Source organism: Empidonax traillii, unplaced genomic scaffold (assembly GCF_003031625.1).
Source record: "Empidonax traillii isolate 1590-97213 ecotype Southwest subspecies unplaced genomic scaffold, ASM303162v1 scaffold44:size1908036, whole genome shotgun sequence".
NCBI lineage: Eukaryota > Metazoa > Chordata > Aves > Passeriformes > Tyrannidae > Empidonax > Empidonax traillii.
The window spans coordinates 1,799,983-1,816,982 of NW_020955237.1; the positions used below are offsets into that span (position 1 = coordinate 1,799,983).

The 17,000-nt window shown below is 38.1% G+C and overlaps 2 protein-coding genes across 2 annotated transcripts in view; one reads left to right on the forward strand and one right to left on the reverse strand.

Annotated features, from left to right (window-relative positions):
• Nucleotides 1-8,156, forward strand: part of NADK2 (NAD kinase 2, mitochondrial) — a 31,732-nt gene extending 23,576 nt beyond the window's left edge. The window contains exons 8-12 of the mRNA XM_027878733.1: nt 398-541; nt 2,497-2,552; nt 2,636-2,689; nt 3,184-3,307; nt 5,385-8,156. Coding sequence (XP_027734534.1) covers nt 398-541; nt 2,497-2,552; nt 2,636-2,689; nt 3,184-3,307; nt 5,385-5,523 — 517 coding nt within the window. The 3' untranslated portion in view covers nt 5,524-8,156. The remainder of the gene's footprint in view (nt 1-397; nt 542-2,496; nt 2,553-2,635; nt 2,690-3,183; nt 3,308-5,384) is intronic.
• Nucleotides 8,157-10,250: 2,094 nt separating this feature from the next.
• The window catches only part of SKP2 (S-phase kinase associated protein 2), a 13,450-nt gene continuing 6,700 nt past the window's right edge, over nt 10,251-17,000 (reverse strand). Inside the window, exons 5-10 of the mRNA XM_027878726.1 lie at nt 16,826-16,960; nt 15,434-15,532; nt 13,838-13,965; nt 12,211-12,262; nt 11,816-11,923; nt 10,251-10,715 (exon numbers count right to left, since the gene is read on the reverse strand). Coding sequence (XP_027734527.1) covers nt 10,502-10,715; nt 11,816-11,923; nt 12,211-12,262; nt 13,838-13,965; nt 15,434-15,532; nt 16,826-16,960 — 736 coding nt within the window. The 3' untranslated portion in view covers nt 10,251-10,501. The remainder of the gene's footprint in view (nt 10,716-11,815; nt 11,924-12,210; nt 12,263-13,837; nt 13,966-15,433; nt 15,533-16,825; nt 16,961-17,000) is intronic.

The window sequence follows — 17,000 nt, forward strand, 5'->3', positions numbered from 1 at the left end:
TTATTGAAGTGATCAAGAATTCAGCTTCAGGCCATGCTATTACTTACTTAGGTTGTAGTGCCTTACATCTTAGCGTTCCCTGACATAATTTAATGAGACCTAATGGTAGCATATACACAGCTTTTCAGTAGTGCAACAATTATGCAAGGAAGGTAATTATTTACAATTTTATTTGTAAGTCCAACATATCCTGCTTGTATACAAAGTGATTCCTAGATGAACCAAAACCATGAGGTGGTTTTATGCATAAATTAATATGAGAAGGGAATCACTGTATTAGAAGTAACTGTCAAATTGGAAACACTGTGCAAAGCCTGTGAAATTGACATCCAGATTTGAAACTAGCCCCTCTAAATTGTTATGTGCCTGATAAGGCTGTGTGTTCTGTCTTATTCAGGGAGAACTTTAAGTCCTGCAAACCCAGTTTTAAATTCTCGCTTCATAGGGCCTCCTATTATGAAATATCAGTTGATGATGGTCCTTGGGAAAAACAGAAGAGTTCAGGGCTTAATGTGTGTACTGGAACAGGATCAAAAGCATGGTAAGTACATGTTGCTGCTTTGATATAAAATATAATTTCAGATAAGCTAGATGGACCTATTTTGCTTACGCATTTTGTCCATGTTGGGACTCTTTTGGGCTGTGGGTAAGTCAGTGAACATCAAATATTCTCACTGTCAGTGTGGTTCAAATTTGTCTCAGGCATATCAGTACAGTAGAGCTCACATTACTTGTAGGTATGGAGACAAGCATTGAAAGGGTGAGGAGCTGCAGCACTGAGACAGAAATTTACCTTAGATGTAATTTTGGTGAATGCCACGTGAAGATGAATGGTTGGGAATGGTGAGGGAAAAAGATTCTGCTCTGACGTGCAGAGCATACTGGGATGATCTGTGAACTACTCTTGTTGGCTAAAATGGAAATACTTAGATGAAGTAGCTCAGTAAACTTATAAAAATCTAAGCTCTAAGAAGAATGGGAAAACATGTACTTGGAAGCAGTGTTAAGTTGTCCCTAGCACATCTACTGTCCATTCTCCTTTCAAGCCTCTTGTTTCTTTCATATTTAATTGACAAGGCACAATCTATTTGCCCAAGTACTCTCCTGAAACATATCTACACAGAACTGTGCTAGCTTAATCAAAGGGGTAGATAATTTTTTCAGCTTAAACAAGCTGCAGTACTGCATGTAAGTCTAATGAACTTAGTTTTGAGATGTGAGGGACATATACAGTGAAAGCCTTGAAATCTATTTGTGCTCATAGTTTTAAGTTGTACAATAGGCCCTGGATTTATGTGGCAGGCTAAGATGAACTACAACAGAAGCTTTTAATGAAATTCGAAAATGAATATTCATGCTGTAACCATGGTTACTGGGTTTTACTCTTCATTGTAATTCAGAATTTTGTATTCAGTCAGCATAACTTAGTCCTGGAGCCTGCCAAGGATGAAATTGGCAGACTGCTAGGGAAACTTTCCTAGGGTTCAGTACCTTGGGAAAGTACAGTCTTAATTCAGTGCTGTTCTTACGCATTTCATTTGCTTCTACACTCTGGACTGAGGAATCCCAGAACCAGGGATCAAACTCTAGGATTGCTCGTCTCCATTGCTGTGATCAGTATGTGTTGCTGGACTTCTCTAAACTGAGGCCAAGCCTGTGGAGTGATCTTCCTTACCCTGTGGTTTGGAGGCTCTTCACTCTCCTGGAATTTCAAGCCTCCTTGGACTGAGAGACATTTAAATGTCCAGGTGTTGTCCTTAGCTGCCAAAACTTGTGTAAAAGGACATCTAGGTGAGAGAGAGAAAAATTTCAAACTGTGCATCTCAATTTCTTGCCAGCATCTGATCAGGCTTGCAGGTAGGCAGTACATGTAAGAGAAGGAGCCTTGGACAGCCACGCTCAGCAACTCTGTGGTCTGATAGGCTTTATGTTGACTTTTTCATCCAAATGTGTCAAATGCAGAAGTGTCTGGTCTGACTGTCTTTTTTCTATATATGCCAGTTCTTGAGAGATTCAAGCCCACACTTTAGGGTACAAACAAATATTTGTGCATAAATGTTGGATTCATAAACAAAAACTAACAGACAATTAAATTGCAAGGGTTGGATAGATGGGATAAGAACACACTGAATCTGTAGAACGGTCATGCTTCAGTTTTTTTAAGGCAGACTTTAGACTTTAAACAGCAGTTACTGGGTTAAGGCAGAAGGATTATTGATAAGGAGACTACATTCCATGTATCATGCTCTTTCCTGAAGACTTCAGGTAGTGGATTTTTAAGGTTTGCAAAGGCACAGATAGATGCCAAACCAAGAGTTAATTTAAAACTTTTTATTGGAAGAAACTGGTATCACACTTAATCTCATTGTTTGTTTTTTTTTTCCCAAATGTTGAACATAGTTGTTGGTCTGTATGCAAAATTTTGAGGGTTTTTTTTGCATTTTTTTTTCTCCTAAATTGTACTGCCCAGCAAACGACTTCTACTTCTCTGTCTAGGTCCTATAATATTAACAAGGTTGCACATCAAGCTGTTGAAGAGATCCTTAAGATCGGTGAGTGAATAGTGTGCCGTTATTAGCCAAGTTTATATAAACGTACTCTTATCTGACTGGGGCTCTTGCTCTTGACTCAACAGCGAAAAAGCGTGGAAGTTTGGATATGCCATTGAACACGGACTTAGTGCAAAAAGGTCAGTGAAAAAGGCAAGATTTCTTTAAAGTGTCTTAACTTTGACCAGTCCATTTTGTTTGTACTCTTAATACTCTGCACTGCTTTCAGTATTTTAGCACTCCTTCAATAAGAATAGTCTTTTTTGCAAATGTTATTGAGGCACATTTGGCAAAAGATGTCTTACTTGCTGTGAAAACACTTATTTAGACTTCTGTATATATATAGATCTTCAGGAAAATTTCAGTTCACCTAAGATTTGAAACACTTTATTTAATACACAATTGAAACAACACATTTAATTGCCTTAAGAGCGCTGCTGAGTGTTCATCATGCAGTAGAACTGAAAGGAATATTCTGTAAAAGTAATTTTTTTTTTTGCCCGTAAAGACTATTAAACATCTATCAAGACTCAATATTCCCTTTTGGTAGGGAAGCTACTCTTTCCTGGAGGAATGTGTGTTTCTGAGAGTAATTTTCCCTGTAAAAACTAATGGCTGATTTCTCTGTTTACAGTAACAAATGATTTCAATGAGTCTCTGCTTTACAGTCCAGAGGAACCAAAGATGTTTTTCAGTGTTCGAGAACCTATTGTAAACAGGGTTTTTTCAAGTAGCCGTCAGCGTGGCTTCTCTTCAAAGTAAGTGTTGGCTGCAGCAGTGAAGAGTTATTTCATTCTGTGTATTTGTCAAAAAGTATGAGTAATCCAGGACTTTCCCTTGAAGTGTTTCAACATCCAGTTTGTGTTTTGAGTGGCTTGAGTATTGTTCTCATAACAGCAGGAGGAAAATGTTTCCTAGTTGTGTTATGCCTATTTAATGTTTGATCCATGCACAGTCTTACAGAATAAAAGGATTTCGCTGTGCTCAGTCTTGACTGTGTGCCATTTCCTTCAGTATGAGACACAGGCGCTGACAAACAGGAGTGAATTCAGGAAAGGGCTACTGAGAGGATGAGGGGCCAGAACACACTGTGTGTAAAGGAGAGACTCAAAGGGTGCTTTTGTGTAGCCTGGAGGAGGCAAGACTGAGCTGGGGGAGCCAGTTGCTGTCTTCAGCTGCCAAAGTACAGTTACAGAGGAGGCTGAATTAAACTCTTTTCAGAGCAGAATATGAGGCAACAGCTGTGATTTTATAGGATGTAAGATTCTGATTAAAAAAAGAAGAAAAAATATTCACAGTGAGAGTAATCAGGTGGTAGAGCAGGTTGTCTGGAGGTTGTGCTATCACTATCCCTGGAGATACTCAAATTTGCCTGGGCAAGGCCCTAAGCAACCTAACCTGTCTTTGAAGTAAAGTCTGCTTTGAGTAGAAGGTTGCCCTTCCAAACTGAATTATTTGGTAATTAATCATTTTAACTTGGGGCTCTTCTGCCAGTGGAGGTTTAGATTGAATATTAGGAAAATTTTCTTCATAGAAAGGGCTGTCAAGCTCTGGAACTTAGTAGAGTGAAGTAGCTGCCCAGTGAATTAGTGGAATCATCATCCCTGGAAGAGGATCATCATCCCTGGAATTATTTAAAAGCACTTAGGGCCACAGTTGTAGTGGTGGGAGTCTGTAGTGTTAGTTTAATGGTTGGACTCAATGATTTTTCACATCTTTTACAATCTAAATGATTTTTTGATTTTTGTGGAGTTTGCCACAATTAAATAAAAAGATGTACAACTGCTAGTGATATGTTCAGAATAACTGAACATATAAACAGTAACATAAACAATTGAAAACCATACAGTATTTCAGTATTAATTAAATGTTAATTCAACCTTTTATATCAAAACAAATGTCTAAAGGAGCTCTGACCTGAAGGGGACCCAAATTCTTCTTTTGAGCCACATCAGTGTTACAACAACATTGTATAACCAAGTCATAAAGCTATTTATATTTCTGGGAGATGTGTCTTCCTGAAAATCTAAGTCACTGCATAATTGTTGATTAAACTTTGAATATCAGAACATTGTATAGACCAATATCTCATTACTTAATAGCGTTCTCATTTTCTGCATGAAGGGATAAATTTCAATGGTTAATATTCCTTTTAAAGGTAAGTGATGACAAAGGTGGTTAGTAGCTTTATTCTGTCTTGTCTGGTTCTAAAAGAGAGGCCTTAAATTTTATAATCTTAGATTTAAATTTCTTAGCTTTACAGTAGTGTAGTCAGACTAATATTGACAGCAATATGCTGCAGTACCTATTCATGAAGTTGTCTGACAAGCATTCTGACCTTCATCTTTGTGTTTGAAATTACTTTCCTTTTCTCTGAATGATTCATGTAACAACATAGCCTATATTAATATACAAATTATTCGAATCTCAAGCATTGCTAGTTGAAACTGTATGTTTCACTTAATATGAAGACAATGCCTTAGAATCATAGATTAATTGAAAACTTTTCTGTGAAGATTAAAGTGTTTTCTTTAAAAAAAATACACCTAAACTGCAGTTTTCAACACTAAGTATTAAGTTATAGGCTGTTCTCAGACTCTGGGAGCAATTATTTGAACAAGTCCTTGACTCTTTGCTACATCCACACAAAGCAGTGATAACTGGGGGCGGTTCTAGTGCTTGGTAACTCGCTAAATGGTTCTCTAAGTATGTGATGAAGCATTTGTTGGCCCATGCAAAAGAAGGGCCAAAAATCAGTCTTATTATTGAGTGCTTCTGTGAAATAATGAAATGTTTGAGCTGTTTTGTGAAAACTGAGTTCTCGGGTTTTTGCAGAGTCTGTGTCCGTTCCCGCTGTTGGGATGCCTGTATGGTTGTGGATGGAGGAACATCTTTTGAGTTCAATGACGGGGCGATAGCGTCGATACTGATTGACACAGAGGATGCACTGTGCACTGTTCTGCTGGAAGAATGAAGGACCCTCATGTCTTCTGCTGAAACATTTATGGATCCATAGAGGGAAACCATGGGGATATCACAATGCTGCATTATACTGGATGTTGGCTTTTTCAGATGCAAGAGCATTTAGAGGAAGCTTGAAATGCTTTTCATTCCTTTGGGTTGGGGAAACATAAGCCTGATATTTAAGCTCTTTTTGCATCTGGTGTAAAAGAAATGTATCTGAAGTGTTACCTCTAACTTCAGTAAAAATTGACATTTTAACCTGTAAGAAAGAACAGCTTTTTAAACACAGGTAGTTGGGTTCAAGTATTAAGTCAGTAGCATTAAATATTCAGATGTACAGTTTTTTAGTAACAGTCTGGGACTGATGAAACTAAGTACCTTCATACATACACTTTTGTAGAAAAGCTGACTGTCGATCTAGCAATTTGATGCAAGGATATATAGATTTTGGTAAACCATGATGTTGATGTAATAGAAATGGAAATACAAACCTTTTGTATGCTTTTCAAAAATTGTACAACTTTGTAGTTTCATACAACTTGTGGCATTTTTTTTTTGTTCTTCCAGTATTTTTTCTACTTTGTAGGCTTATATCAAAAGTAAAAGTCTGCTTTAGTACATCTTGAATGAGGTAGCTTTTACTTTTTCTGTCTGGCTAGAGAGGGACTTAAAACCCAAAGGTTTCTTTAAGCCCTTCAGTGGGAATATACAAATTATAGAAATCATGTTGAAGTAAGATAGATTCCTTCCCTGAGTGGATTAACTGGCAAACAGGTGTTCAGTCACAATAGTGCATGTGATGGCTATCATTAAGAAAGGTATTTGTCCTTATTAAGTTGAAAGGTTTGGAATTTTAGGTTATGAATTTCTTATAATTAAAGAAGAATGAGATATCCTGGGTACTAGGAGTTGGAGCACAAGTTAATACCTATGTCTTCCACTTTTCTCACCATGTGTTTTTATCTTCCCCAGAAAGTTCCAATCCTATGCTGAATTCTACTGATATTTAACTGGCAACAAATGAATTTTACATGTCTCTGCTCATGTTAGGTAAGCAAGTTGACAGCAGAAAAAAAAGCTCTGATTATAGAAGAGAAAGTGATTTTTTAAATAATGTTTTGGAGAAACTATAAACTGTGACTGCCTTTTAAAGTATGTGCTGATAACTCTGCATACAAGAGAGGGCAGAATTTGACAAAGTGAATATTACTACAGCAGGAACTCTTCTACTACATGACTTGAAAAAAGTATGTTTTGTCCTGTCTACTACAAATTAGCTCCCAAAAGTGAGTTGTCTTTAAACTACTTTTGAACAGAGAGACTTCTGTAACAGATGTTCTCAGGTCTAATGGAAATGTTCTCCAGTGTGGCCAAACAGTATACTTACTGCCACTTGCAAAACGTGAACTGCGCTTTATAGGTGGAGGAAGTGGATAAAGGATTTCTTCCTTCTACGACTCGAGCGAATACAAAATCAAAACATAATTTGGAGGAAATTTGACCATTCAGTTCTAGGAAAATGTGATACTGATGGAGATTTCTGAATAAGCTATCACTGTTTGTGTACATTTTGCCTTTAAGTGTGCTGCAGAGTGAATTATTTACACTGTCTGGCTATCATGATTGCAGAGCCAGAGGGGAAAATAAAAGTAGCCAAATAGGCTTTCAAAATTTATGAACAAAGTTCAGGAGCTGTCAGAATAAAGCCTTTAATGTTCAAGAAAATCTGCAAAACTTTTCTAAAGGTAAAGATGTGAAAGACTAATCTTTCTTAAGTTGTGTGCACACAAACTAGGGGGTTTTAGTTATTGTCACTCCATCGGTAACCAGTTAGGGATGGTTTATGTGCCTCTATCTAGTACACCTGTCAAGATGCTGTTAAACTCCCAAACCCACCAATGCCATTAACACTAATTTATTACTTCCTAGGAGTTTGCCACTGTTAGATCAGATTTAGGTATTGAACACCTGCATAGACAAATTATGTCAGAAATGTCATCCCCTGCTGATTTAGATATTTGTGTGCTGTGATGTTTTAATGGAGACTGATTAGTCTGATCAGTAAGCATACCTCTTAAACATGCCTGCCATTCCTTATTATGAATGTCAAGACTAAAAGACAGTGTTTTCAGGCCTGACAGATCCAAAATATGATCTGGTTTAGGACTTAGTAAGTTTTCACAAATTCCTAACTTAGCAAAATGGAAGCCTGACTTACTCATGAGTGGCCTCTACTGGTTTTGTCTATAATTTAATTGCACTTCTGTTGAAGCATTTACTGGTGAATGCTTAAGTTAATTAGGATGATTCAGAAATCTATACTAAGAAGCAGCTACCTTTTTTATTGTAGGACACTTTCTAAGGATCCTTTATTGCAAGGGATTACAGTACAATTTACCTGGTAGACAGTATTCCATGACAGGACAGAGTATTGGTTTAACACTGATTTAATCTGCATGGACTGGCAGTGATCTTTGCACCTCTTCTACCTGCTGAGTCCAAATCCATGGTCTTTTCATTTAGTGCCAGTCCACATGGTGTTCTGCTAAACTAGACCTGTCATTCTTTGCCCTTTTTTTTTTTTCTCCTCTCCACGTGGTGTTTATACATTATGTAATAAAAATGAAAAGGTTAATTGATAAATGAAGCTCTCCTGTGCCTTATTTCCACCTTCAAAAGTTTGTTTCATGCACTCAGCTTTTACGTATAATGCAGAGACTGCTACGTAGCAGTTTTTGGTATGAACTACACAGAGTGAGAAAACAACTTCAATTAGTAAAAGGTCAGTGGTGCACCTTAACCCCAGGGACTTCCATTATGTGTCTGCTACAGCTGCCACTATAACCAAGAGAGGAGTGATAGTCCAACACTGAACCTGCTAGCTGCAAGTAGTTCAGGGCTATTCTATGTAATTAAACCCATACTCCTCTCCCAGTTCTGTATAGGGTTTAAAGCATAGTATAGTAAATGCTAAATGTATTCATGATAAACCCCCTGTCCTCTAAAACACCAGTTTACACACTGGTTGGACAAATTCCCCTCTTTGTAACCGTTTACACAAAGTTGGTGGGAAATTAGGGAAAACGTTCTCCCATCCATCAGTCATATTGTACAACATAGCAATTTCTTAGATCTTTATTAAATGCAAGAAAGGTGCATGGAGTTAACATTGTGCACAGGGAGAAGTGCTGGGCTGCAAAGATTTACTTTTTTTCTTAAAGTAATTTAAGGCTTAAAACTAAGGCAGCAAACGGTGAAGCAGTAGAATATCCAAATCCCCTCACTTCTCCAGTTTTCACAATGTATGTTGCCCATCAATGCCTTTGTAAGGGACACAAGCCCATTAGAGAATCAGCTGTTACTTACACTGGTAAATTGAATAAAAACCAAAACAACTTTAAACAGATTAGCATGATTATGTGTTTTATTTACTATACTCTAGAAAGTCAAATTAAATATCAAATTCTAGTACTCATACAATCTTTCCACAATAAGGTGTTCTGCATCACCAGATAATTAATACCTGAATGCTTTTCTTCAGACTGAATGGGAAAAACTGTACCTACACAATAGTCCTGTAGTAATGCTGTAGGCTACTCCTAAAACATCCATGAATAAATTCACCTGCTTGCTGACTGCATTCCTGCAAACAACAAGAGCATATTTATGCCCGACACAGGGTCCACGTTTTGCCCTAGAACTGATCAGCTAGAACACCTTTTGAAAGATTCTAGGCGTAAGCACAAGGACCCTGATAATAGATGCAGATGAAAGTTTCATTTAGAGTCATTACTTGCTCCTATCCTTTTATTTGGTTTGGTTTTTTAAAATTTTTTTGGACAGTTACTCAGCTTTTCCTATGATTTAAAAAAAAAAAATCCACACTAGACAACAGTGGTTAGTGATACAGATACAAAAAGTGAAGTGCTACTACAAACATAAACTATTACAAAAGAAAAATTCATGTTTCTTGCTAGCACCAAAGCATCTCTTCCCTCTAGCAATCTTGTGCTGCAGTCCCATGATTTAGTTTTTTTTTGGTCATATCTAGAACCATTTAAGCCTTCCTCCAGTAAGATTTCTACCACTATATCAGTTGCAGTTGAAAGATCTTACTCTTTGGAGGAAGTTTTGTCTGAGATCAGACACAGAAGCTACACGAAGGTTCTGTTACATTTCATCAGAAAACCTAGCACGACCACGTGAAACCAGCATGGATAACCAACATCTATTTTTACAGATGCTGATTCTGAATGGGCTTCTCAGGCTGTATTTTGCTAACAGCGCACAATACAAAAGACAAAAGTATCATTTGTGGCCTGCTAAGTAAAAACTTCACTGTAGCTCATTTATGCTACTTCCTAACTTGTATGGTATTGAGCTCTCTTAGCTGCTTTAGTGTAGACATCCCCAATTTACTGTTTTCAAGTTTGATTAATTCAGACTCAGTCCTCTGTTGTGCTCACAGCTTCTCATCCTACTGTGCATCTTGTTCAATTAAGTAGTTGAATAGATTTAATATCTTACTCACTTTGAGCTCTGCAAATTCATTAATAAACCTTATTAAGATATCTAGCACCTCTGCAAGCTGTTCCAGGAGTTAACTCTTCCAGGAAGAATTAACCAAAAGCACCTTTAGAACACTTTAGTGCAGTGCAATAAAAGCTGCATCAGAACTTGCAACAGTTGCTAGAGGCTGGCATTGTTTAATTACAGTGATTGTTTCATAGTATTTTTCAAAGATCCCCTGTATAAAGAAAAAAAAAAAAAGCCTCAAAAATTCTACAATTGCTCACAGATCATCAGATCTCTAAAGGCTTTAAGTACAAACAATGCTACAAAATACTATGAAACAACATTAAGGTGTAAGACCAAATTAGAATGCTTTTTACAACAACAGTACTATGATTAAAGGTGCTCCAGCACTTTTGTTTCCTAAGGAGCTTCAATGCACAGTGTGTCCATTGCATCCAGTGCATTGTACATGATCATAAGAAACTCGGATTTCTCAGTGTCAATCTGCATTTGATTCCCCAAATCTCATGGTTCTTTTTGTTGCCAACAGTGGGCCTTGCAATGGTTGTAAAGTGAGAACGATTGATCTTCACTGCAGGCAGTGCTTCCTCGAGGAGCTGCAGGGAGCTGTCAGTCACTATCCCAAACACCTGCAGCGTCTTCAGCGTTTGAATTTCACCAAGTTCTCTAGAAAAATATGAAATTGATCATGAAACTAAAAACATTTTTTTCTTTTTTTCAGTCTGCACCCAAACTGGAGAACTCCATTTCTACTAATTTTTAGAAGAGGGTAACTACTTAAACACACTTCATTGAAACTCATTCTCTCCTGATACTTCATGAATAAATTATTTTTTGCTGATTTCTCTCTCACAGAATGAAAACAAACTGGTTCTTCCCCTTTCATTTCTCTGGACTTTACAATTTAGAACACAGGGAATAAATTGCCCCAGATGAAGTTTTCAGGGTATGGCTTAGAGGAAACAAGCCCTAGGTACTATCAGTTTCCAATTTTTGGCAATGTTTTGGTGAGTATCCAGCCCTGGCTTCTTGAATGCTTTACATTTTCCCAATCATCAGATGGCCTGTGTATGTATAAGCAAGTATTGGACAAAGTCAAAAGGCTCAAGCACACACTGCTACAAGGAAAGGTTCTTCAGATGCCCATTTTTACTAGTCCTGTTCCAGTCACGGTCTTTTTTCTTCTTGTTGACCATCCTTTGGATTGACATCCTTCCTGAAAGTATTGAGATTGAAAGCTTCGATGCTAGTAAAAGGCAGGAAAACCCCCCTTAACAAGTAACTCTGATTCAGTTGCAATCAATTACATATAAAGGTGCTCACAAAAAAAACACAGAGGTTAGCTAGTCAACAGGTACTGTCAACTCTGCCAGCTTTTCCAAAACCTTGCTGCATAGTTGAAAGTCCAGTGCTGACATCAATACTGGTCACTGGCAGGACTGGAAACTCCAGTTCCACTAATGAGTACCATTGGTAAAATGCCACTAATGCATGCATGGAGCTGCCAGTTCCATCAGTGCAGATTGGTATCACTGAGAGATTATCTCAGACACGTTTAGTTCCAGTCTGGATTCTCAAAAGGTACATGCTCTAGCAGTCCTAGTCCATGCTATAGCAGGTTATTTTATCTCAGTTTTACTCACAATTCCTCACACCAGCAAGCTTTTCAAAAAAGTACGTGCAATTCTAAACCTAAAATAAAGCAAGTTTAAATTAACTTCCCCTCTGCATGAGTGGCAAACCAAAACTATTTGGAGACTACTTACACCAAGGCAGCAGGTGATATCTGATAACACCGACTAAGACAAAGATGTTGGAGGAACATGAGTTGTCGAAAATACTGGAAGCACTCAGGCTTTAACATCATGCTGTCGCTGTACAGAAGAGCACATTAAATAAAGGCTTAAGTATAAGGCAGCAGTAAATTCCATATTTCCAAAATTCAGGCCAAGAAATTTAATAAACATCAACTTCTACCACTGAAGTATGTTTTTGCTCAGTATGGAAGCAACCCATCTCTAGTGTGTATGCGTTGTGAGGGGAGGAATTTTGATTTTCACTGAAGGGCAAGCAAAGCAGGAGTTTCTCTTCACACAGATACTCTGCAGCAGAACTCCTGCCAAGGAGTTAAGGATTTAAGGACTAGGTGCACAGGTCTTACCTGAGATCTAAATGGACAAGAAAAGGACATCTTTCCACCAGTGTTTTCACATCTGAAAAGAGTTACACAGAGTCAGTCTACCTTTCAGAAACAAGACAACATGCTTTATCCAGCCTACTCCCTTCCATATATGTTCCATTTGCATCTTCTCTGCTAGAACCCCACAGCTAAAGCACAACTTTTTGTTTAAAAGATTTGTGCTTAAGACTTCCAGCATACAGACTGCCTATCAAGATACCTAACATGGACTTCTTTTAATCCTCAGCAAAACAGTTGCATTTAGTTCAGTGAAGTGTCCCTAAAAGTCAGTTGCACCATCAACTTAGCAAGGGAGTAATTCAAGTGATATTTCTGTGAAATCTACCAAGACATAATAATGGAGAGATACCTGAAATACTTGCATGGAGTGAAAAAGTAACAGAATTTTCCACACATGAAACACCCTTTCAGAGCACCAAGTTTAGGCATCCTTACTTTTACCCACAGAAAGTTTTTTCCTCATGACAAAAAGTTAATAGTTTTCCTGATTTAAACTGTAAATTCTTGAGACCTTTTCATTGTGTGCAAATAGCATTGACTCACCCATGGCTCAGATACCACCTAGAAGCCACTGTTACTAGCAAGGTGCTAAACAACATGTGAGAAAGCTTTTGTATTTCAGAATTCATGTGCAAAAACTAAAGAAAACAATATCTAAATGGTGATGATTAATGTGCTAATCAAGCCTTATGCCATATAAATTGCACTGTAACAGAGTGAAGTCAGTGTTTGGCAAACAGAAGAGAACAGCACGTTGTCTCTAACGGTCCAATCAACAGAAAGTTTAAATTCTTGTTGTGAACGAGATTATGTACCATATTTGTTTGTGGGTTTGGGGCTGAGGTAAGATTTCCATATATCCCCACAAGGAGAAGACATATCGGGGTCTATGTGATGTTAAAAAGAGAAATAAGAGAGGTCACCACCTGCATTTCAGCTAGTGCCCTATTGTCAAATTCACTCATTGAGAAAATTAATTTCTCTTTAGCACCAAAGCAATATCACTTTTCATGTCTTGTTTTGTTGTATCCTCTCCCCAAATCTAGATTTATCTCCATTTTCTATTACCCTCCAACTTTACACAACTTCTCCTCCTAGAACTATTAGCAAGTAAATAGTTAAAGGTTGATTACTGAGATTATTTGCCTTTCAATTAACTGGCACCTGTATGTCAGTCTGAAACTCAAGCAGTTACTGTGACTACTCTCTTTTGGAAGATGCTTTCAGCAGCCACAACACTAGGAACTTTAGGAAAGCTCCAGGAACAGTATCTGGGGGGCTAATTCACAGTGGAACACAAAGTTCTGCTTCCAGGACTTACTTCAGAAGTAAGGGCTATACCTTTCAACTGAAGATGAAATGAGCTTTTACCTGACTGTTTTTAAATTCAGAAGAAAAATCATCTCACCCTTCTTGACTGAGCTAGGAGTAAAATTCCTGATACCAACAACTTCAAGCTATACAGAGCATAAAAATCAGTGTTAATACATGGGGTTTTTTTACAGAGAGTGGATGCCAACTAGAAGAAAATATAAAATCTGTTGCTTTATCCCACAGTGGGATAAATATTTGTCATGCTGCTATTTACCTGCTATTTGTAGATTCTCTCTATATCCACTTAAATTTAATTGGTTGACTTGTGAAGTAATGTGACTGACTGCTGATTTGACATGTGTGGCTGTGAAGTCACACCAGGACAAGTTCAGCTCCTCCAGCCTAAATACAAATGAACAAAGAGTAGTTAACAAGAATGAACTGCAGTTCAAGTTCTGATATTTGCTATTACAGTTGATGCTTTTAAAGGAAATACTTGTAACACACCTACTACCAACTATTCATGAGTAGAAATTCTGCTATGACAATGATTAAGCACTAATTATTGGAGCAGGTTACCCAGCAGAATCTGTCTTTGGATATTTTCAAGATCCAACCAGAAAAAGTCCTTATCAACCTGGCCAGTGCTAATTTTAGATCCTGATCTGGACAAGGGACTAGAGTGACTTCCCAAAACCCATTCCACCTGGAATGACTCACTGTCTTAGGAAGTGAAGGGCTGCCACAGGGAGACACTGGCTTTTCATCAGAGTTTGTGACCTGAATCTGTTACTACTGAGCAGATGGTCACATTGAAAGGAAAAAACACTATCCAATCATTAGCGCTGGTCAGATGACCAATTAATCCTAATTAGCATAAAATACTTTATAGTTTTATATAAACATTGGGTCATGCTGTGAGCTTAACTCTCTTTACGTGCTTGTTTATCTATAGCCTATCACCATGGGGTTGGACAAAGTATTGTTCTGTGTGCAGGTGGTGTAGCTGTAACCATAGGACAAAGACACAGTGAATGCACAACTACAGCATTTAGCTGGCAATCTCTACGTAAATGAAAAAACAGTTAAATTGCCACTAGCATTCCCAGGATCAGGTTTGCCATCTGCTATTCACTGTGCACTGCACAGACTGCCATCCTCTAAAGAGCTCATGCTCCAAGTAACCAGACCAAGCAACAAGAAAGATTAAAGCTTTCGCTGCCCATTAACTTGCAATTTGATTAAAAAACATGCTTTTGCAGAAGGAAAGATTAAATACATTGTCTAGCATGTCACAGGAAGTCAGCAGAAAGATTGGGATATAAATCCCAGACTCACTGGGGCTCAGTTCAATGACTTCCTGCCAGCAGATGGTTTAATCTCTGAAGAGCTGTCAATCTGAACACAGCGCTTCATGAACTAGAAGGTTACTGAAGGATTATTCTACCATGGAAAGGTAGTATTCTCTGGCATTCACGCCGTACTGTGATTGCAAAGAGAGCTCGAGGACTCCACTTTCCAGTTTTAAAACACAAACTTTCACTTTGTGAGAATCACATCCTGTTTTCGTTTAGAAAATCAAATGTACAGGACATAAATGGGGTTTAATGACCAACAAGGATGACTAAGGAAAAACTACCAAAACGTATCTTTGCTATTAAGGAAGAAAATAGCTTGATAGAAAGAAACTACCAGATTATTCTGCTAATATTCAACTGTTAGGCATTTAGGAACAGAAACAGGCACATAAAAAAAAAGCAAAGGTGTTAGATACAAGTACAACTGGGATGCCCAAGGGAAAAAAATAAAAAGGATCTTTTTTCTCAGGAATAGCACTAAGCAGGAACAGCAAAAACTGGTTTTGTCTTACACAGAGCAGCTGCTCAACATCATCTCCAAGGCTTCTGCAGAGAACCCTGAGCACCCACAAAGATTTAATCGTATCAAATTGGGATTCCTAGCAATGCTCCTGGGGAGAGAAAAAAAAAGTCTGATAAAATTTAAATGTTGGAACATCACTTGCATTGCTAGGATATGTGATTATTTTTAAGATCTAAGATCCCAGGCTCGGAGTGACTTACTAAACAAGCAGTACTGCATCTTTAATCAACTGACAAACCTGAGTCACTAAGGGTCTCAACTCTGTGCTTGCTGAATCAAAGCACAACATTAAAAGGGATACCTGTCTATTTACTTGACATTCCTGACAAGTCTGCATGTTTATAAACTACCAAGTTTACAAGGAAAAGATTTCTTTTCACCTTCTTCTGTTGTATGCCAATAAACACACACCATATCTTATCAGAGATGACTATGCCTCAACAAAAGGCAAAGCAACAATCCTGTTTCTGATGTCATCCTCCTGCAAGAGAGAGGTTACTCTACAACAAAACATGTCCAAATAGCATCCTCTGAGCGCATTTGTTTGCAAGACTAGAACAGACATGCATGTGGCAAAACCTGGAAAAACTTAACCCAGTATCTACATTTGTACACAAAGCAATAAAATTCCATCATTAATGCCTGATTAGTATGCAATTTTCCCATAGTTTTCACCTGGTATCAAAAGCCAAACTATACTGATTTGTGTCTGGTTCCCCCTCTCTGGAGTGAGGAAGGCATCAGAAAGTAAGACAGCCAGAATCTCTGCCATCTGACCTATGGCCCTGGCACCTCCACAATCACCTGATGTGACTGAACAGGAGGATGACTGCACAGCCATGAGTGTCTTTTCAGTACAACCAAAAAAATGGTTCATCTGCTTGACAGAATCTGTAATTTTCCAGGACCTCAAAGTGAAGTTCAACAAAGAAGTGAGCAATAGTGCAGAAGCCCAATAAGCATTTGGTGGGAGAGCCACCCAGAGCCCTTATAACAGAAAGGAACCTGCCTACCAAACACACAGTTCTCTTGGGAGCACAAAAATGAGAAAATAAAAGTAGCTCTGCTGTACAGCTTGGATGTGGGAACAGCCAATGGACACAAACCCTAGAGAGATGAGCAGTTTCTCCAACCTCCTCCTACTTTGGGGAATTGGAAAAAACAAAAAAGACACACTTTTCTATAGGGGTGCTTCATCTCTTGGAGGATAGAAAGAGGCAGCTCATCTAGCAAGCCAGCTTGTCCTGTTAGGTGCCTAAAACTGGCCATTTCAATGGACTCCACAATGAAGAACTCTCCACTGCATTCTTTCACTAGCCTGCACAAAATGATGGCACCAAACACAAGGTATTTACTGAATATTCCCAAATGTGCCACTCACTTGATGATGTTGTCAGAAAGCACTAGTCCCTCCAAGCTGAGGTTCTGCAGTCTTTCACAGAGACAAAGAACACTCTGGAGATCTGCAACAGACACTGTGCAGTTTGAGAAATCCAGGTACTGAAGTTTGAGAAGTCTGAAAAAAAGAAAAAAAAAGAAAAAAAAAGAAAAAAAAA